Below are 23333 nucleotides of genomic sequence, written 5' to 3'. Positions count from 1 at the left end.
TGAAAAAAAACAGTTACTCAGGAAAACACAAACCAACTACAAAATACTTACAGGATATTTCTTAATTTTTCCATATATACTTTTTCATAATAAAAAGCCAAATGTAACTTTTTACCTCTAAAGGCATACATTTGGGAATTTAAAGTAATTTTTATTAAAAAAGGAATGTCTCCTTTAAAAATTACTTGGGATTTTACTTTTTATTTATTTATTTATTTTTGGATTTTACTTTTCAAAATATAAGTGTCATTGTAATGATCATTTTAAAGCACAGAATGAGAATCCCTAAATTTAATTAAGAAAGAACATTCCCTTTCATCCCAAAGTCCTTATTTTTTGTTTTCAACCTTTCATTATTTATAATATATAACCTTTCACTGCTCATGAGGTATTAGCTTTAAAAGACAAAAGCAAAATAGAAGTCAATTCATATACGGTTGAGACAACAATTTAGCAGTACCACTGTCTACAAAGGTTTTCTATGATCATTTCAATTTTCTAATTTGTTTAACAGTTTAGTTCTGAGTTTTCTTTAAAAGTTTGTAAGCCATTAATTCTAATCATTTTATATAGTAAATTTATCTAAGACCCTTCTTCGGTTTAAAAAAGAAAATAAATTTGTTTTCTTCCAGTTTTCTTTGCAGCACTAGACAGTGTTATTATATAGAACAGGTCACAAATGTACCTTCTTTCTACGGCGCACACGTGCTGATAAAGATCTCTGCAGTATGTTTTCTAAAGGCGGATCACTGATGGGCACATATACAGCTGAAGGTAAACAATAATCATCGATTTCATCTGACTCAATGTCTTCTGCCATACCAAGTCGTGGAGTGGCAAAAACTAGCATGTGACATCCACCACAAGCAACCTGCAGCATAAATTCACGGGTAAAGTAATTAACATTGGCTTCAAACACAAATGGGTTTTTAACAGTTTTTAGCTACAAAACATTAACTTAGCAGTAGACTTCCTAGACTGAATGACTGAATCTCTCTTTCTCCCTCTCTCCCTCCATACACACACACACACACACACACACACACACAAAACACATCAATTACAATATATATTCTTTAAAAACTATTACTGAAAATTAGACCAGGTTTATACATCATTTTACTTTCAACTGAATATATAGTATAGAGAAAAAACTATCTGGCACATTTTATTTCTCTTTACGAGTTAGAAAGGGCTATTTTAATCTTGGAGCAACACTAACAACTTGAAAAAAATCAGAGAAGTTCTACTTAAAAATAAGGGACCCATGGGTCATGTCAATGTATGGCAAAAACCATCACAATATTGTAAAGTAATTATCCTCCAATTAAAATAAATAAATTAACAAATTATTTATTTTAATTGGAATTTAAAAAAAAAGAAATAAGGGACCCATGAATATATCAGTCTCTTGGGATAAACATGTCTTCAAGCCTTTCTCTTTATGTGAAGGTTTCTTAAGTTTAATGCTTAGAAGTCCCAACAGCAAAATGCAATCATGCACAATGGTGAAAGAATGAAAAACGTAATCAACATCTTAAGGACTTTAAGCAATAAGTAATTTTCAATAAAATGCTTAAAAAAACATTGTGTAGTATTTACAATAAAGAGACTTCTGGTATCTTCATAGAGTTCTACATTGCAACATAGAACAGCATACTCTGAACCTTTCCTTCATAATATCTCCAAAGTTAAAACTGATCTGTTTTATGTATAGCATTTAAAAAAAATTATCTTCCTCATAAGATTATACAGGGGCTTCCCTGGTGGCTAGATTATAAAGAATCTGTCTGAAATGCGGGAGACTTGGATTCAATCCCTGGGTTGGAAAGATCCCCTGGAGAAGGGAATGGCAACCCACACCAGTATTCCTGCCTAGAGAGTCCCATGGACAGAGGAGCCTGGTGGAATACAGTCCCTGGGGTTGTAAAGAGTCAGACACAACTGAGCAAACAACATACACACACACACACACACACACACACACACACACACGATTATAAGCTCAGTGAATGAGAATCTGGTCTCAGTGTTCATCACTGCATGCTCTATATTTCTCATCCTCAGTCCAGTATTTTGTACCAAGCAGGTATTCATCAAATAGGTGTCAAATCACGGAATGGGAAGTGTTCCACAGCATGAGGCTCTGAGCCTTTGGGGAACAAATTCCAAGTGATATTGTTAGGGGAAGCACACTGACTGAAACCACCCACCCTGGCCAGGCACCACAGTAACCATTTGCATGAGTTGTTTTATGACAGGAGGTCCTGCTAAGGAACACGGAACTAATAAGCTACCACCAACCAGAAGAGTTCGGGAAAGGTCAAAAGGAGAAACCACATGTCCGACCACCTCCCAGAATCCTTCTCTCTGGCATCTATCTTGGCTGAACAAGGCATGCACCACCAGGAAGGGCTCTTGAGTCAGAATGACTGGCTAAAGACAACTTGGAAACATCCTATCACCATAAAACCTGAGACCATGTGGCAGAGCTGTTCTCCTGGGTTCCCTTACCCTACTGCTCTCTGCCTGGGCACCCTCTCCCAATAAAATCTCTTGCTTTGTCAGCACATGTGTCTCCTCAGACAATTTATTTCAGAGTGTTAGACAAGAGCCCAGTTTTGGACCCTAGAAGGGGTCCCCTTTCCTGCAACAATATTATCATCAGTGTGTGTGTGCATGTGTGTGTATCTGTGGCGTGTGTGCACTCTGTTGCTCAGTCGTGTCTGACTCTTTGCAACCCCATGGACTGTAGCCTGCCAGGCTCCTCTGTCTGTGGGATTTTCTAGGCAAAAATACTGGAGTGGATTGCCATTTCCTCTTCCAGGGGATATTCCTGACTCAGGGATTGAACTCAAGTCTCTTGCATCTCCTGCATTGCTGGTGGATTCTTTACCACTGTGCCACCTGGGAAGCCCTTATTATCATCACAGACTAAACAAAATTTTCATCTATAGTTCTTAATTGGCAAGTGTTAGAAACAACAGAGATATGGTGCCTGATGCGGACAATACTGAAACAACACTTTATCCAAATAGCACTTAGCTGAATAAAAGTATTTTCAAAACTCATCATTTATTATCAGCAGGATCTGAGGGTCTGAATATTATCTAACCCAACAAACACTTACAGATGACAACTATGAGTGAGGAAAAACACTAGGAAAAGGACAGATTTTCAGAGTGTTGTGATGTCTGACATTTGACCTTTAGGACACTAGTGTATTCACTAGATAAAGCCATGTTATTATTTCATCTAAACATAAAAGGACTCATTTTCTAAGAAATCCCAAAAGAATCAAATATAGGAGTATGAACATGTAAACAGGGAAATGTGAAGCCCTTACCAAATGTACTATATACTTCAAAAAATTAGAACACAAAGTGGGAAGGAACTGATTGGCAAAATTCTCCATTCCGAGTCCTAGTTTTCCGTGTCGACCATCTCCAAAAGTATACAAAAGGCCTGATTCTAAAATGAAAAAAAGAGAGAATTATGAAAGTTACTTTGATGGATCTATTTGTAAACAGCAAATATATTAACTGACATTGCAACTTTCCCCTCATATTCTGCATTGAAGTTACTCTGGTCCATTGATGTCTCCACACTTTCTACGGCTTCTGTTGTCCACACATAACATTAGGCAATAGATACCGCGAGAATCAATCACTAGCACTTGGTGGCTTGTGAAGTTGAGACCCAGTCCTGCAAGGTGTTGTATGGAGTAGCAGCAATCCAGAATGAGCTCTCATGATAAATACCACCTTTTCAAAGAGAAGGAGATTTTTGTATTCTGACCTTCTACATCCCAATTCATTTTCTTTTTTCCTCAGGTCATTGATTAGGTGAGGGTTTATCAACTCTGGCACTACAGACATTTGAGGTTCAATAATTCCCAACTGTATGGGTTTGTCCTGTGCCCTGTGGAATGTTCAGCAATATCCGTGGCTTCTATCTATTAAATGCCCATACAATACCCCACCTCTGCAATTGTGACAATCAAAAATATCTCCGACACTGCCATGTGTTCCCTGGGGAGACTAAAACACCGCTAGACTAGATCAATCCTCTCCCTTACTTCTGCTTCAGGGTAGTGGAAAGCTCCTGAAGGAAATGCCATAAACCAACCACGCTGCTTGTTGAGGATACCAATATTGGAGGGGTCCCCTGTACAGCTGGGCCCAAGATAATGATGAGTAATTTTGTCACCTCACCAGTTAATCTTTTTGTCTGTGGCCATAGCAGCTAGTCTGAACCTTCACTCCTCAAGCCCTTCCCTCATACTCTCCATCTCAAGTGAGGTAAGCGCCATGGAAGCAGAAATAAAGGAAATGGTGCCAGTACAGGTACAGAGGAGGGGCTCTCCCTCTAATCCACTGATTAGGAAAGGCTTTCAAACTGAAGCTGAAAGGATTAGGGTTTAGGTACAAGAAGGAGGGAGCAAAGGATTTTTCAGGCAGAGGCCAGCATCACATATCAAGCACAGAAAGAATAACAAAGTCAAGAAGCCACGAGGCAACCAATGTGTCTGGGAGCACAAAGGGGAGAGTGGTATGAGATGAGTCTGAAGAGGTAAGAAGGAGCCACACCGCAGAGTATCTTATTAGCTCATATTAAGCATTTTTGAACTCTATATTAAGAACAAGTGAAAGTGAAAGCTGCTCACTCATTTCCAACTCTTTGTGACCCCATGGACTATACAATCCATGGAATTCTCCAGGCCAGAATACTGAGAACACTGGAGTGGGTAGCCTATCCCTTCTCCAGGGGATCTTCCTGACCCAGGAATCGAACCAGGGTCTCCTGCATTGCAGGTGGATTCTAAGGCAGATATTAAGAACACCAATAACATAAATGAATGGTTTTAAGCTGGGAAATGACAAGATCATATTTGGGAACTTGCACTTTAAGATGGCAAAGTAACTGTATACTAAAAAAAGCCAGGAGAATTATCTGAAAAAATAACCATAGTTCACTGAAGTGGCAAATTCAAAACTTAATATATTAAAAACAAATAGATTCCCTATAAATAATTAATAAACCAGCATTTAGATTCTCAATTTAGATCGTTATAATTCTTACTACTAGATATTTGTTTTTTTCTTTACGTGTACTCCCTATTTTTGTTGCTTTCCTCCTTTTTTTGACCCTGATTTCCGCATTCACCAGGTCTTCCCTGGTGGCTCAGCTGGTAAAGAATCCGCCTGCAGTACAGGAGACCTGGGTTTGATCCCTGGGTTGGGAAGATCCCCTGGAGAATGGAATGGCTACCCACTCCAGTATTCTGGCCTGGAGAATTCCATGGACTTTGTAGTCCATGGGGTTGCAAAGAGTCAGACATGACTGAGTGACTTTCACTTCCCTTGTTCAAAATGTTAAGTTTTTTTTTTTTTAAACTTGGGTGTCTTTAGCCAGAAAAAATAAGCTCTGATCAAGCTGCCTGATCACACTTCCAACCTCAGAGAGCTTTTAAAAACATGAACCACTGGCTATAATGGGGAACTGATAAGAACTTACTGATAACTCACTACATACCTCTCGTTAGTCCTGAACAACAACAACAACAACAACAACAACAAAACTCATAACACCTACCCCTGCAGAGGATTCATGACCAAAACAGTCAAAGAAAATTAATATTCAATTATTTGTGCTTAATTTCTTTTATCAGGAGGAAAGGTATTACAAAATTTTAACAAAATAACCTAATTATATGTTAGAGGATCTGTAAAAAGTGTGTATTTACTATTGTGGTGACCCAAGGACGAAAGAGCAGATAAAACCAAGGAGGGTCTTGTAATGCAGAAATGGAAAAACCAGACCCTTATCGTCCTTCCCTCCCCCATGTTGTAACTATTAATGGAACAGTATAACCGGTCTCCCTTCCTACCCCATTCAGTTCAGTTCAGTCACTCAGTTGGACAACTCTTTGCGATCCCATGGACTGCAGCACGCCAGGCCTCCCTGTCCATCACCAACTCCTGGAATTTGCTCAAACTCATGTCCATTGAGTCAGTGATGCCATCCAACCATCTCACCCTCTGTAGTCCCCTTCTCCTCTCGCCTTCAATTTCTCCCAGCATCAGGGTCTTTTAAGTCAGTTCTTTGCATCAGGTGGCCAAAGTGCTGGAGTTTCTGCTTCAACATCAGTCCTTCCAATGAATATTCAGGACTGATCTCCTTTAGGATGGACTGGTCGGATCTCCTTGCAGTCCAAGGGACTCTCAAGAGTCTTCTCCAACATCATAGTTCAAAAGCATCAATTCTTTGGTGCTCAGCTTTCTTTGTAGTCCAACTCTCACATCCATACACTTCTCCCACCCAGTATACATGCCTCAACCAATCAGCAAATGACTCACAAGATCCCTATCCCACTCCTTGTACCCCGGGTATAAAAGTGTACTGAGGACCCCTGTTAAATGTCGGTTCTTCCTTGAGCTGGCCCACTGTTCTAACAGTGTCTCCCACTCTAATAAACTTTATTTTCCTCTCATTCTGTCTCATATCTTGAAATTCTTTTCCAGACTGCGCCTGGACCATGACAACTATCAGTGGCAATTTAGAGTTGATGGAAAATGGCAGTAAGGACAGAGAAACTGAGCTTAAGGGCCCAGCCATAAGTCATACATTATCAACAACTTTTCTGGGACTATGAATGAATAATTCTTTACATTCTATATAGTTCAATTTCATGCTACATTAACAAGGACTTTAATGTAGTAACAAGGATGTACATTAACAAGGACTTTAATGTAATGGGCTTCCCTTGAGGCTCAGATGGTAAAAAATCTGCCTGCAATAAAAAAGACCCAGGTTTGATCCCTGGGTTGGGAAGATCCCCTAGAGAAGGATATGGCAATCCACTCCAGTATTCTTGCCTAGAGAATTCCATAGACAGAGTAGCCTGGTGGACTACAGTCCACGGGGTCACAAAGAGTCGGACACGACTGAGCGACTACACTTTCGACTATACTTTTAACAAGGACACTGATACTGGAAAATGGGCAACCAGAGCTCTCTGAAAGATTCTTTGGGGAAGAAGGGCCAGTACATGGCAGTACCTTGTATTTGCTGATCCCTACTTCCCCTAACCAGATACCATTAGATGAGCTCCATCATAGCAGAAACCTTTATAAAAGAAGGAGGAAAACACAGAAATACCAGTATCTGGATTATTTCAAAATATTATATGCTGCTGCTGCTGCTGCTGCTAAGTTGCGTCAGTCGTGTCCGACTCTGTGTGACCCCATAGACGGCAGCCCAAAAGGCTCCTCTGTCCCTGGGATTCTCCAGGCAAGAGTGCTGTAGTGGGTTGCCATTGCCTTCTCCGAAATATATGAGTTATGACTTTTTAATGCTTTGCTTTTTCGATAGAAATGTGAGCTACAAATACAAAAATTACAGAGCCCTTTTGTTCCAAAGCAATTAAAATTGTGCAGTCAGTGAGTGACTCTCACTGGGTAAGTCAGTTGTTTTAGGGAAGCACCTTTACTGAGTCCTACGCTGGCAGCACCCAGTTTCTGAGGTTGAGAAGCAGGCCCAAAGCAGCATCTTCCCAGACAAAAGGAGAAACTACAGAGCAGAAGAGCGAGCACTGCTAGCACTGTGGAGAATGCACGAAAGTCACTCCTGAAAACACCTCCTAGTGGCAGAAGCATTCTAAGAATTTACTCAGCCTGAATGGTACTGTCAGATTGAACACGGAGAATTTTTTTAAATAAGTTCCTTCTTAGGAGATTTTCCCCCTTGGCATGAGCAGAGTTCAGAGCCTTCAAATCAATAGTTTCAAAAAGACTCCAGCTTTCTGCCAAAGTATAATACTATGGTCTCACCTCTGAGAGCACTGACTTATTTTGAGGCTCTAAATGTTTGATCATTTACACTGATTTTAAATTGAACTAAAATATGAGAAAGGAGTTTACAACTTTACACGTTGGCATATTAAACAAGGAATTACATTTTCTCACTTATTAATTCCTTTGCTTAAGTTAGATACATTCATTCTATATAGTTATTTATTTTTTAATAAAATATACCCAGTTCCATTAAGTATATTAACAGAAATTTGACCTGTACCTGTTATCAAAGCTGTGTGATTTTCTCCACAGCAAACATGACTTATTTTCTTATCCTTAACACTCTCAATGACTTTGGGTTCCGAAGTTTCAAAGGTGAAAGTGCCAAGACCCAGTTGACCAAACTGTCCCAGCCCAAAGGTGTACACGGCTTTCTCTGAAAGGGGAGAGGCAAATACAAGAAAAGGATTTCAGAGATACAGATACTGTCATCATTATATCTGGAAAAATGGTGATATTCCCTCTTCTATAAAGTACGTTAAGGGTCTCTCAAGGAAACATTCATGTAAGAATACCCAATACTTACCTATACATTCGATAAAGGAAGAGAAAAATGACAAGGTACACAGTTGTAACAATTACGTCATGGGCCTAATTCTATCTCTTACATATAATGATAGAAGGAACTGCTAAATACACAAAAGCCAGTGAAACCGAAAAAGTTTCTATAATTACCATTCAGTCAAAAAGCATCAATTATCTAAGCTAATTCCTTTCACTGACTTAAATAAACGAATAGTGTTTCCCACAGAAAAAATCCTTACTTTTAACAGTAGTTTAATGGAATAATCTATTTTAGGAAACAATCTCAGAGGAGAATTTGCATGAGAATTAAAACTTACAGCAGATATGCTACATTTATTCACAGGTAAAACTCATTTAGGGCTTCCCTAGTAGCTCAGCTGGTAAAGAATCCACCTGCAATGCAAGAGACCCCGGTTTGATTCCTGGGTTGGGAAGATCCACTGGAAAAGGGATAGGCTACCCACTCCCGTGTTCTTGGGCTTCCCTGGTGCCTCAGATGGTAAAGCATCCACCTGCAATGCAGGAGACCTGGGTTCGACCTCTGGGTTGGGAAGATCCCCTAGTGGACGGCATGACCACCCACTCCACTATTCTTGCCTGAAGAATCCCCATGGACAGAGGAGCCTGGTGGGCTACAGTCCATGGGATTGCAAAGACTTGGACACGACTGAGCTACTAAGCAAAGCACAGCACAAAGCTCATTATTAGGAAGTGCAAGAATAATCAGAGAAGGGGAAAAGCCTTTCCTCTATATTATTTAAATTAAAAAAAATTTATTGAAGTATAGTTGATTTACAATGTTGTGCTAATTACTGCTATACAGCAAAGTGACTCAGTTACACATATACATATATTCTTTTCATATTCTTTTCCGAAACTCCAGTACTTTGGCCACCTCATGCGAAGAGTTGATTCATTGGAAAAGACTCTGATGCTGGGAGGGATTGGGGGCAGGAGGAAAAGGGGACGACAGAGGATGAGATGGCTGGATGGCATCAGTGACTCGATGGACGTGAGTCTGAGTGAACTCCGGGAGTTGGTGATGGACAGAGAGGCCTGGCGTGCTGCGATTCATGGGGTCGCAAAGAGTCGGACACGACTGAGCGACTAAACTGAACTGAACTGAACTGAATATAAAATATGACCTTGCTGTTTATCCATCCTATGCGATAGTAGTAGTTTTGAAGTGATTCCAAACGAACTCCAATAATTTAGTAAGTATTAGCTCATATAGTCTTGAGAAATGGAAAAGCACAAGAACAGGATCAACAAGCGGTGATCTAAGTGTCCTTTTAGACACACAATGCTTCCGGGCCCCTGCCTTAGGAAGCACAGTGTCTGCTGCATTTGTGTGCTTCTCCGCAGTGCAACACATTGCCTCCCCTGCTGCAGTTATAGAAGCAAGAGTTTCAGATTCGAGTAGAAGCCCAAACCTTCGTTACTACTAGCTGTGGCAAGCAGACAAGCTACTTAAATTCCCTAATGCTATAATCCCTTCTAAAAGAGCTGCTGCGAGGATTAAATGAGAAAACATACAGGAAGGTTCAAAAACACAATGGGACAGTCAGTTGTAAAATAACATTTTTCTAAAAAGTAATTATTGTGACAACACAGGATACTGATGAACACATAACTATTTGTCATATAGTTTTTTACATTTTTCTTTCTAATGTTTGCTTCATGAATAAGACACAAAGATATTATTTCTTAAAGACAACATAGTGTGTCAAGGATATGAAGCCACACTGAGGCAATGGCAAACAGACCTTTATTTTAGTGTAAAAACACTATCTCTCGTAAAACTAATCATCACAGCATATCTCCAATTCTGAATATTCAGCTTAATAGGAGGATGTTGGGTAAGTGAAAAAACTGTCTATCTTGAGCTAGCCAACAATCACTCCAAGTTTCTTGGGCTGTCTGACAATAGCCTGTGAAATTAGGCCGTTTAGGCACATTAAATCAAGTTACAAAAGTTTTGTCCTTTCTCTGTTCCCTTGTGTGCTTGAATGATTAGCAATGACAATAGTTTCTATTATTTTTAAATGACTGAAGACTCTTACCTAAGGACATTATATACAAAAATCAATATAATTTTTAGTCATCCCACCTTTGTAACATTTTTAACAATGTAATTCAATGTTAATAAATAATACTGTCTTAGGAAAACAGATTTGATTAGTTGACTTCAGATAAATATTACTCTAATTTCACAGAATACATTTCATTTCACAACTAGATACTTGTGTAGCCCTGTAGAGATCTTAAGTTTGTCTAAATATAATCTGGAGAAGTTAAGTTCTTATTTTCTCTGGGGCCCAGACTTCATTGTGGACCCAATCTAATAACCAAGCCTTTCTTGTCTTCTGATAACTGCTGTGGATGACATACAAAATGACATGAATCACTTGGTCTCACTTAGTTTGTCTCAGTTCCAGTCTGATACTTTCTCAACAGCAATCCATTGTTTCCCTGACTACTGTTACAGCCAGTAGCTGTATTGTGTAATCTATCGTAGTTATATCAAAATATCAAGTTTTAAATAAATTTATCAACAATGAACTAATTAAAATTATCTTTAAAGTATTTTATTGACTTTAAGATCAATAAAGTCTGATCTAAATAGACTTTAAGATTAGAATTACAGACACAAGAAAAAACAAAGCTGGGGAGGGCCCCCAAAGAATCATCTAATCCAAGCCCCTCCCTTTAGTTAAGAGAACCATTCAGAACAGATGATTACCTATTCTTGGCTTTATGGTCTTGCAAAGTATCTGATAACTCTTAGGTGTTTAACTTAGTTATTACTCAAACTGATGATCATACACTCTTTAGGTCCATTTCTTTATCAATTAGGACTAAATATTTAATATTTCTATCCATACTGCTTCAGAACACAGGTTTCTCACGAGGACTGGCTCATAATAAAGCCTTCAAAGGTCCATGGATAAATTTTAAAAAATAGGCAAAGTAGTCAATTTTCCATACAGATAAATTTTTACAATTTAAGGGGATGTCTTTTATTATAAAATTAAGAGCTTTTAAATTTTTGTTTTGAAAATGACCCTTATTTTATGATATAATGGTGAAAACAGATTCATTTTTCTTGCAATGTCCATATTTAGCCAAATGCAAACTGGAAGCTGGCAATCTTCTCTAGGTCTTCATATTCTCTTACAAAATAAAAAACTTAAAATATAAAAATTTTAATGGTCTGTGAGATTCGAAAGTCTCCAAAAATCTGGAGAAAACAATCAGGTTCTGGCAATATGGTTTTTAACTTCAAAACAAAGTTCACAGAAAGCTAAATGTCTATTATACTATAAGAAAATATCATACTTATGTATACTTAAGTGCACTTTTTAAATTTTAAGTATAATTAAAATATTATCTTGAAAATATTTTATAATATATGGTTTAATGACACGTTATTATATAGTCAACATTACGTCCTTCAGAATAACCTTCAATCACTTAATAAATTAATTCTTTCTATAATCTTTGTATAAACCAGAGAAAACACATGACATAATAAATTGCATTTCTGCCTACAGAATAAATTTTCAGATTATTTATAAAGATTAAAGTTTAATTCCTAAAATAAATCTTTCAGAAATTATATAAAAATTCACTTTATCAGCAGAAGTTTAAAAAAAAACTTAAACTTCAGAATTATTTCCAAATTTAGAGTGGAGGACCTGGAAAAAAACATTTCTCACTTTGAAAATATTCCATCTGGAAATTGCAATTCTGGGAAACCATAGCTTTATAAGCATGACTAGGACTAGAATAGGAAGTCAAGGAAAAGTGATGTAAGAGGAAAATCTAAAGATAATATACAGCTTAATCACCTTGCAACATTTAAGCATTATCATCTAAGAATTGGATGTTATTTAAAAATTTGTCTAGAACACTTCTAGCTTTGGGCTACTGAAGATTAAGTGGTGACTTCAAAAACTGTTTCTTTTTACTAAAAAGTATCATAATTATTCACTACCTAACTGCATTACCTCTATACTCATCTAAAATAAATCTAATGCTGAACAAATCTGGGAGCATCAATGTAAGCATGTTAATAGGCAGTATATTTTAGTTATACTGACTAGCATCCTAGGAAGTCATATGTCATACCAAAAACAAAATTCAGAAGCCAAAAGGGACATTATTATTAAGGTTCTAACTCTGTATTCTTATCTGTAATTTACAATCTTAACTCCATTTAATGAATTACTATAACAGACATAAAAATCACAAAGAAATCACCAAGTTAGATATTGTGAATATCAAAGAAAAGAATTACCAATGACAAGTAGAAAAGACTATTAACAAGGAGCTTCTTCAAAATAAAGTATTTCAGAAAAATTAATGTCAATTTTAAATAAATATGGAATACATATACATGAGGAAAACAAAGTGTTCTTGAAAATGAGCTAAAAAAGTTATTTGCTGCCATTAAAGGTGTTAAGGGCATGAAAATGTCAATTATGTAAGCAAAAACGATTCAACAAGATTTTTTTTTTTCTACTTAATATCTTCCACAGGCCAGAAATGTTTACTAACTATAGGAACAACAAGTAGAGCTCTTAATGGAAAAGGATGCAAAGTCAACTTACATGAAGTACCTGAAACATACAAACTCACTGAAGCAGAGACTTGAATGGTGGTTGCCAGGGACTAGGGTGGTGGAGAGGGGAGCTGCTAATTAATGGATTTCAGCTATGCAAAGGTGAAAGTTCTACAGACTTGTCATATCAGATTGTGCCTATAGATAACATTACTGTATTATACACTTAAAATTCTGTTAAGATGGTGGATCAGATGTTAAGTGAATAAAATAAAGTGAATGTTAAAAAATGTCTTCGTTAGGTACCACGGAAAGCAGGGAATGGAGACGCACCCCTACCTGTAAGAACAACTGTGTGTCCTCCACCACAAGCAACTTGGATCACCTTCTCAGAAATTCCAGGCACCAGCTGGGGCACTTTGTGATTGACCAGGAGCTTTGGGGGAAGACCTAACTTCCCACTCTCTGGTTCTCCAAAGGTGTACAGTTCTCCCTCAGCTATTGAAGAAAAAAAAAGAGGGCTCAATGATGACAGAGACATGAACAAAAAATACTGGTCTTTTTGGTACATGTTCTTATGTTTCATAAAAAATTTTGAAAATATAAACTTAATAAATCTGACCTTTCTTGAGATACTTTTACTCAATAGTAAGGAATAAAGGTAGATTTTCCCTTCTTCTTGATTATTCTAATCCAAATCTTCATGAAGAATTCATGACTATCACTACCAGTAACAACTAGAAAATTATTTTATCTGTTTCACAATACATAGACAAGATGATCTTACTTCTTCAAACCTACTTTTAATAAAGCACAATGACTAGACATTAAACCCCCAAAAGGACATGGATTTGTCTTGCTCACTATGGTATTCGCAAGAACCTAGCAGTGTGTCTAGTACATTAAATATAATACTTATTGCATAAATAATTGCTTTTTGTGAAACTTTCTGTAGAAAACTCATTTATGCGTGAAGCAAATATGGTGAGTAAGCCTAAAGATCGCAGGTTTTACTTAGATGGCACTTTTTCCAGACAGACGCTCCTGCTAAGGAACTCATGTCATTTAATTGCTGCCTTGTCCATACCAATACTATTGATTTGCTTCTGTAATCACACTTAGCACACTATACTATGAGCTTCATGAAATCAGGAACTATTTTCTATGAACTGCAGTGAGTTCTATAGAGCAGGAATTTTAAAACTGTAGTAAATACATAATCTAATCATAAGCTTCTACATCACTCATGTAGAAGAGATAACACAGCACGTCTTGTTGTATTACTCGCATGTCTCCAAAAGAACCACACCACGACTGACTGCTGACTAACCCCTGGGAATGCGGCCTTTGGGAGTGTTCTTTAAGCTGGTGATAGGTGATTCTGTTGCACACACCTGGAGAAATGAATTATGCCAGCTTAGCCAGAAGCTAAGAAAGGGTTGCTATGCACAAACATCAACACTGATGATGTACACCTGGTTTCACTGTTGAAGGGCCTGATTGCAGGTGCCATGATGAGTTGCTAGCATGATGTGCCTACATGACCAGCCACCCACAGCAAAGCCTCAGACCCTGAGAACAGAACAAGGCTTCCCTGGGCAGAGACATCACACACACATCACTGTAGTTCAATGCCAAAGAGAAAACACACCTCGTCTGGCCCTGGAAGAGGAAGGACTGGGAAGTGCATATGGGACCTCTCTGAAGAATACAGATCTTTCCTTTGTTGTAATAAATCTTAGCTATGAGTATAACGAGCTGTCGAAGACAGATCCCTTCTAGCAAATCAGAACTTAGGGAAGTTGTGTGACATCTAACACACATGGTAGGTGCCACTTAAAACTTGGTCAAATACTGCAAACACAGCCAAACTAATTTTCTAGATTGATTTGCACAAAAGTGAAGTTTTCTGTACCATAATTTTTTCTGAAGTACTCAGCACAGAAGTGCTCAGGAAGTCAGCATGCCTCCCCCTTTCCCCATGCTTCTTGCTTCTCATATGAAAGGAATTTCTAAGTCCAGACAAGTCTCTTTCTACTACTGTCTGTAAATTCCTGCTGCTCCCCACACCTTTGATGGATGAATTGCATGGTATGTGAACTATACATCAATATAGCTAATTTTTTTAAAGGCATAAAACAGAAAACAAAACAAAAAAGTTCAATGTAATGCCTATCAGTTAAAACGATTAATTGCACTTGTTTCTCTACTGGCTAAACCAGTAGTAAATAAAAATTGACACTGGCAATTTTATTAAGGCCTAAATATAAGACAATGCTTTATTTGTTTTTCCATGTGTTTTTCTATTTTTTGTTTCATAAACAAAGTAAGCACAGACTATACCAATCCCAGGAGCCCTAAAGTTGGAAGTAAGTTGGTATGTGGTATTGGCCCAAGGAAAACAATTTATCATTCATTCACTTACCTCCTCATTCAACAAGATTTATTTATTGTCAGTTTCTTCAAGACACAAACTGACACAGTAGTGAACAAAACTAGACAAGTCAGAGTTTGCCATTTCTTAGGACCAAACTACTACCAGTTCAGTTCAGTTCAGTCACTCAGTCGTGTCCAACTCTTTGCGACCCCATGAATCGCAGCATGCCAGGCGTCCCTATCTATCACCAACTCCCAGAGTTTACTCAAACTCATGTCCATCGAGTCGGTGATGCCATCCAGCCATCTCATCCTCTGTCGTCCCCTCCTCCTCCTGCCCCCAATCCCTCCCAGCATCAGAGTCTTTTCCAATGAGTCAACTCTTCGCATGAGGTGGCCAAAGTAATGGAGTTTCAGCTTTAGCATCAGTCCTTCCAATGAACACCCAGGACTGATCTCTTTTAGGATGGACTGGTTGGATCTCCTTGCAGTCCAAGGGACCCGCAAGAGTCTTCTCCAACACCACAGTTCAAAAGCATCAATTCTTCAGCGCTCAGCTTTCTTCACAGTCCAACTCTCACATCCATACATGACCACTGGAAAAACCATAGCCTTGACTAGACAGACCTTTGTTGGCAAAGTAATGTCTCTGCTTTTTAATATGCTGTCTAGGTTGGTCATAACTTTCCTTCCAAGGAGTAAGCATCTTTTAATTTCATGGCTGCAATCACCATCTGCAGTGATTTTGGAGCCCCCAAAAATAAAGTCTGACAGTTTCCACTGTTTCCCCATCTATTTCCCATGAAGTGGGACTACTACCGAGTCATTGGTAAACCTGGGGGGCACTAAGATGGGACAATAAGCATTTTCTAAACCTGAATCTGAGATGCACGGAATAAGAAGTAAATGTGTAACAAATACTTAGAGAGATATCTAAGAGGGTCCATAAAACTGTTTTCTGCTAGGTGTTTTTATTGTTAGAAAAACCATCAATAGGATGGAAAACCAAGATCACACTTTTGCTGTTACTACTAGAGTAGATGTAGGCTATAATAGATTCCAGCATTTAAAATATTTTAATTAAGGTAGAGAAGGTTGCCAGTGAGGCCAGGAAAAGGAGAAATTGGGGGACTTTTCCTGAGAAAAGTCCAACTGAAGGAAAGCATATCCCATACTGAACTCTCCTCCTTTGCCATCAAATCATCAACCCTATTCCTACAATGAAAACCTATGACTTATGTGCTAAAATGATAAAAGCAAACTATCAGGACAAGATCAGAACTGGTCAAAGTACAGAACCAAGCAAATCCAGAGAAAAGAGGCTCATAGGTCTTGTTTTTAATGCCAAAGAAATTTGAGGACCAACATTTAGAAGGGTTTTTTATATATAAAATTTGTTTTCCTAATAGAGCTAATTCATTAAAATCAGTCAGATAGTTTGAAAATGTCAGATAGGTTGAAATTATAAACATTCATTATTAAAATGAAGAAACACTGTGACCTAAAACAGACCAAAATAATGTCATTACATGGAGTACCATGGCGATAGTGCTATAGAAATATAGGATATTATGTCATTTTATTATTAATTTAGTAATAACTTAGACATGAGAGATAACATAAGAAATTCAACTGTCTGTCTTACTTGTTACAAAAGCTGAATGGTAATATCCGCAAGAGATCCAGGAGATAGGTTTTCCAACGGTCACTTGATGTGGGACACATATATTAGTTATATTTTGTAAACCAATTTGCCCTTCGGAATTGTCACCCCACATGAAAAGCTCACCATCCTCTATAGATAAAACATGAAGAGGAAAAAACATTTTAGGAGGTAGCAGGGATAGCAAGTTATTATATTCCCAACAGAACATTTATTTTTTAATTTAGAAAAACGATGTATCTTGAAAGAAAAGTACTAAGACATTTATACCAGGGAACTACTTAATAGTACTATTTCTATTATGAAATGTTTCTATAATGATAAAGGATAGAGAATAACCTAAAGTACATTACTTTAGTCACGCCCATATTTCTACCTCAATAGCAAAGACAGAATGTCCTTTCCTATAATAACCTTTCCTTATTCTAAAGTCTCTAAACAGAAGATGGTTCCCTCCTTTCAAGCAGTCTACTTGTAACTGAACTGAATGTCGGCATGAGTCACACTACACATCTCCCAGACAAGGCCCAGGTCAGAAGGCCTGGGACTACTTTGCTCTGAGAACACTGTGGGAATGACGCTTTAGAGGAAGAAAAAAATTAAATAAATTTATTTTGCTAACTTTTTTTTTTTTACAGTTGAAAATACATAATCTAACTTCAGAGACTAGGAGATACATTAGCATACCTAACATCTCAAAACTAGGCTAACTCCTGTGCTTTCTGATAAAGGTTGTGTTGTTAGGGGGAAAAAAAACCTAAGGGAAATATTCTAGAAAAGAATGATCAAGACTTATTTACTTGTATCTTTTAATTAAAAGTTTTAAAATCTGAAGTGTTTCATGATAAAGCAAATAAAAGGAAATATGAAAATAAGAACCAAAAGGAGGAGGTCTAAATGCTAACTGTGTGGGTGAGAGAACTGAAGGGATGGAACTGCAGATCCGACTCTGGCTCTCCTACTGGCCACAGCAACAGCACACCTCACACACCTCCCTAGACTGGAACAAAGAAATACACCGGCAGCTTCTTCAGTGAGACATGTTAATCTCAGCTCCAAATTTTAAAGAAAGTTCTCATATGGGCTTTTGATAGGCAGAGCAGAGTGATGCAATGACCATTACAAACTGTATTTCAGTAACATATATCCCACAGATTTCTGGGATGTTTCTGACTGCAACTTCACTAAAGCTGAAATACAACTTTCAGAACATGCAATGAAGGTACTATTTAAGAATATCTAAAGAAACAGATGGGTAGTACAGCTTAGAAGTTACTTAACAATTACCTTCGAAATGTATGTAATATTTGTCATGATTTTCAGTTCTATTTTAAATGTCTTCTGAAAACACATGGTAAATGAAAGAAAATGAAACAGGACTGCTGTCTTCAGTTTACTGATTCTGTATATCCTGGTCTGAAAAAAAGGGCTATGTCCCAGTTTGAAATGGAAAAAGAGTCTTACCAGTCAGTGCAGCTGAAGTGTTAGACCCAGCAGATAGTTGTTTAATCTTATGCTGGGATGTAAAGAAACTAATGAGATGGAAGGCACTTCTTTCGTCAGTATCACCAAGTCCGAGCTGTCCTTCATTATTTCCTCCAGTGGCATATACTTTGCCTCCTCCTGCACATGGAAAAGAAAACATTAGTATACCACAATTGTCATCTTTAGGAGACAGTCCAGTGTATACTAGATAGTATCACTATTACTAGTGAAGAAAGTTGAAAGCTGGCATCATCCTACAATTTGAACAGCTTCCTTTTGGTGTCAAAAATATAGCAAAATAAGCAAGGCTCTACATTTATGTGAGATTTTATAAATTATTCTATGGTTTAAGTAGCAACTGAAATGCCGAACTATTAATTCACAGCAAAAAAGAGGAAAGTAATTTCCAAATTAGTTTATAATTCAAATCAAAACTTTTTAAAAGAGATGTGGTTCATTAATTTTAACTTTCATACCATTAAGGCTAAGATATAATAGGTAACCATAAAATGAGGCAAATACAAGAAGAATCTAATCAGAAATGTGGAAACTCTATGTTGCAAAATTATTTTAATTTTCTATATTTAATTTTCTGCCTTCCAAGGCAGTTCAGCATTGTGTCTAGGCAAGAGGACACAGAACCAGATGTCCTGGGTGCAAATTCTGGCTTGCCACTTATCAGCTGTGTAACTTTGGGCAAGCTATCCTTAACGTCTCAGTGTCTCATTTTCCTCATCTATAAAATAAGATAATAATAATGTCTACTTCATAGAGGTGTTATGAAGACTACATGAATTAACATTTATGAAATTCTTAGAATAGAATTTGGGATACTACAAGCACTACACGCTGCTGCTAAGTCACCTGAGTCATGTTCAACTCTGTGCGACCCCACATGAAACTGAACCACACAATTTAAAACATATAGAGCATATCAGAGTTGGTGGAATGCTGAAGCACTTTAGAGAATGACACAAGGAAAAAGTTGAATAGTCACAAAAAGCTCTATGGAAGAAGACATACACTGGATCTTAAAATTCAAAAATCTGAATGAGAGAAAGAGAAAAGACACTTTAGCAAAGGGAAAGTATTGGGTGAGGGCAGAGAGGTGAGGTGGGGGCTGAAGCAGTGAGAGCAGCCTGAAGACAGAAAAAGCTATGTGTAGGGGATGGAGGTGGGAAAGACTGCTGCATGGTCAGGGCCTGGATATCTAATTGCTCCAGCAGGATTTGTTAGAAGATTACTTTTCCTCACGGAGTTGCCTTGGCACCTTTGTCAATTACTTGGGCATAAACATGTGGCTTTATATCTGGACTCTACTCCATTAATCTTTGTCTATCTACTTACTAATAGCACACTGTCTTGATCATTGTAGCATTGTGTGTGTGTTAGTTGCTCAGTCATGTCTGACTCTCTGAGACCCCATGGACTGTAGCCCACCAGGCTCCACTATGCATGGAATTCTCTAGGCAAGAATACTGGAGTAGGTTGCCATGCCCTTCTCCAATCCCTAGATCTTCCCAATCCAGGGACTGAACCCAGGTCTCCCACACTGTAGGCAGATTCCTTACCGTCTGAGCCACCTGGGAAGCCCCACTGTAGCTTTACAGTAGGTCTTAAAATCAGGACCTCCATTCTGATCTTTTCAAAACTGTTTTGGCTATTCGAGGTCCTTGGCTTTTCCATATAAACTTTAGAATAACCTTGTGAATTTCTACATACACACACTCATACACACACATGGCCTGTTTGGATTTTGATTGGAACTGTGCTAACTCACATCAAAAGCCTTTTAGGAAGGGCTTCCACTCACCCTCTGAAAAGAAGAGGGAAGAGCAAGATCAGGAGCATGTGGCCCCTGAAGGTGTGCACACAGGTAAGGAGATGCTGTTCCTTAACGTAATCCACAAGAAAAGAAGCTTTTTCTTCATCCACTTAACATTTATCTGCATATTTTCATGGGCAAACAAGTGTACTATCCATTTACATTTTTTTAAAAAATCCTAACCTTACTGTTACCAAGGCACCATTTCTATTAATTTTACAAAGTCACAAATGTTACTGGAGTGAGACTTCGGTCCTCAGATTGGACAGGAAGTCATACAGATTGAGTGAAGTGAAGTGAAGTGAAAGTTGCTCAGTTGTGTCCGACTCTTTGTGATCCCATGGACTATACAATCCATGGAATTCTCCAGACCAGAATACTGGAGTGGGTAGCCCTTCCCTTCTCCAGGGGATCTTCCCAACCCAGGGATCGAACCCAGGTCTCCTGCACTACAGTCGGATTCTTTACCAGCTGAGTCACCAGGGAAGCCCACAGATTGAATACTATACCTGTTAAAACTAGGGTGTGGTTCCTTCCGCAAGCAACAAATTTCACTTTTTCCGGTTTTAAAGCTAAAAATATAAAAATATGACAAGTAAGATATTTTATGATTATATGGAAATGACAAAATAATCCAGGTCAAATGATGACCAAGTTGTAGAACAGATTTAAACCCAGGCCTGTCTGACTTCTAAGTTGATTTTCATAACTAATAAATTAAAAGTTTTTGGAGGTAGTTATGTATCATAATAACTAATGGTGCTCTGAAAAAAAAAATACAGATAGCTTAGCCTGACCCCTGGAGAATCTGAGTCAGTAGGTCTGAGGTAAGACCTAGGCATCTATATATTATTTAAAACTCCACAAATAATTAGTATGTGCTGAGATCCACCACATTGTTATGCTGTCTTTTCTCCAACCTGATCTATTCCCTAATCTGGCATTACCGTCATCAAGTTTACTTTCTACCTCACACAACAAAGCACTAAGTTCAACATTCATAGGCATTTGTTGTTGTTGTTTAGTCATATACCTAAAGTTCTTCATTCATTCATTTACATACTAAAAACATTTACAGAACATCTCCTAAGTGCTCAGCACAGGGGCTGCAGATATCACTAAGACAGAGTCCCTGGCTCAAAGATCTCATAGTCTAGACAATCTTGTTAGCTTGTCTATTAGATATTGGACTTCCCTGGTGGCTCAGATGGTCAAGAATGTGCCTTCAATGCAGGAGACCTGGGTTCAATCCCTGGTCGGGAAGATCCCCTGCGGAAGGAAATGGCAACTCACTCCAGTAATCTTGCCTAGAAAATCCCCTGGACAGAAGAGCCTGGTGGGCTACAGTCCAAGGGGTCAAAAGAGTCAGATACAACTGAGCAACTAACACGTTCACTTTCATTCGATTTTGAACAGTAAGCATAGTAGGCACTATAAATAAACTCAAGGGTTTAGTCACCTGTGCTCAGTAAGTATTTTTTGACTTAGTGGAATACTTTAAAAGTTCCACAACAATATCTACAAATAGCATGTGTGTGTATGTGTTAGTTGTCCAATAGTGTCCAACTCTTTGCAACCCCATAGAACCCACCAGGCTCCTCTGTCCATTAAATTCTCCAGGCAGGAATACTGGAATGGGTTGCTGTTCCCTTCTCCAGGGGATCTTCCTGACCAGGGATTGAACCTGGGTCTCCTGCATTGCAGGCAGATTCTTCACCATCTAAGCCACCAGGGAAGCATGGATATGATAAATTACACTGAAATTCTGAGCTCAAATTAAAAATCTGGCTACAAAGATAAAGAATCCTATTCCTGTCATATCCCAAGGAGTCTCTATCACCATTCAAGTGTAACTGATGTTCATGGGTTAAACCAAACAGAAGCTTTTGCACATAATGGCGAGAAAGCTTTGTAAAGGTATTATATTTTCTGGGACAATCCTGATTTGAAACATTTTGTCCTGTTGTTCTTGTAAGAACACTGCTGCTGCTGCTAAGTCGCTTCAGTCGTGTCCGACTCTGTGCAACCCCATGGACTGCAGCCTTCCAGGCTCCTCCATCCATGGATTTTTCAGGCAAGAGTACTGGAGTGGGGTGCCATTGCCTTCTCCGTGTAAGAACACTAGTACTAATCAACGCCTAGGCCTGATGTTTTCTTCAGCACATCTGCTAACTATATACAGCAGGGTAAAGTGTGTTTTATAAAACCTGCAACTACATAGAACCATGATGTTCACAACTCTAACAAATGAGACAGAGCTCAAAACCCTATCATATTGTTTGTTCTCTGTATATACAATAACAGTAATATTTAAGTAGGTTTACAAAACAGGCAAAAAAAATGATGTTCAAGTGCACAGTACTACAGAATCATTATTTCTTTTGTGGTCTCTGGGTTTAAAATCAATGCGATTTTTAAATCCTAACATATAGAAGTAGTTCTGAATATCACATGAAAAATAAAGTTAAATGCCAATAATATTCAAGTAAATCTCAGTGAATAAAGAACTAAAGGCTTTATTATTTATATTAAAGAATTACACAATCAATAGAAAAGTACTTTATATAATTTAAGTATTTAAAGTGATAAGAAAAGACCCCAAACCTTTGATACATGTTGGCTTGTTAACAGTTGCTTTTGATCCTAATCCTAACTGTCCCCAGTTGTTACTGCCAAACATGAAAAGCTTATTATTTCCTGGTGGGAAAGAAACAGAAATAATAAACTGAAGCATCTTCAACATAATGTGAGATGAAGTCATCAGAAAACAATAAAAAAGCTGTACTTAAACAATGTTATCAGTTTTACAGGTTACCTTGCCCATCTACTTATAGCTATATTATGTTAGTTGTAAAGAGTTTCTAAGATTATACAGTAACAGTTTTTTTGATGTTATGAATATATTCAAATAGATTTATTCTAAGAAAGCAATATGCATAGAAAATCACGTGTCAGTATACTAAGGGAACTTAAAAGTCTTCCCTGATAAATCAATTTGTCAAGAATTCTCTGGCAAGGTAAAAAAAAAAAATTCACTTT

At 37.9% G+C, this 23333-nt stretch overlaps 1 protein-coding gene across 2 annotated transcripts in view; it reads right to left on the bottom strand.

Annotated features, from left to right (window-relative positions):
* The window catches only part of RPGR (retinitis pigmentosa GTPase regulator), a 62341-nt gene that overhangs the window by 36769 nt on the left and 2239 nt on the right, over nt 1-23333 (bottom strand). For both annotated transcript variants that reach the window (XM_068962202.1, XM_068962201.1), the window contains exons 3-10: nt 22899-22991; nt 20804-20866; nt 18449-18607; nt 16967-17116; nt 13285-13443; nt 8077-8232; nt 3347-3471; nt 686-871 (exon numbers count right to left, since the gene is read on the bottom strand). In XM_068962202.1, the coding sequence (XP_068818303.1) occupies nt 686-871; nt 3347-3471; nt 8077-8232; nt 13285-13443; nt 16967-17116; nt 18449-18607; nt 20804-20866; nt 22899-22991 (1091 nt within the window). The remainder of the gene's footprint in view (nt 1-685; nt 872-3346; nt 3472-8076; nt 8233-13284; nt 13444-16966; nt 17117-18448; nt 18608-20803; nt 20867-22898; nt 22992-23333) is intronic.

The sequence above is a fragment of the Capricornis sumatraensis genome, chromosome X, assembly GCF_032405125.1.
Source record: "Capricornis sumatraensis isolate serow.1 chromosome X, serow.2, whole genome shotgun sequence".
In the NCBI taxonomy this organism is placed as follows: Eukaryota; Metazoa; Chordata; class Mammalia; order Artiodactyla; family Bovidae; genus Capricornis; species Capricornis sumatraensis.
The sequence above is the reverse complement of the archived record's forward strand: the minus strand, read 5'-3'. Positions and strand labels throughout refer to the sequence as shown.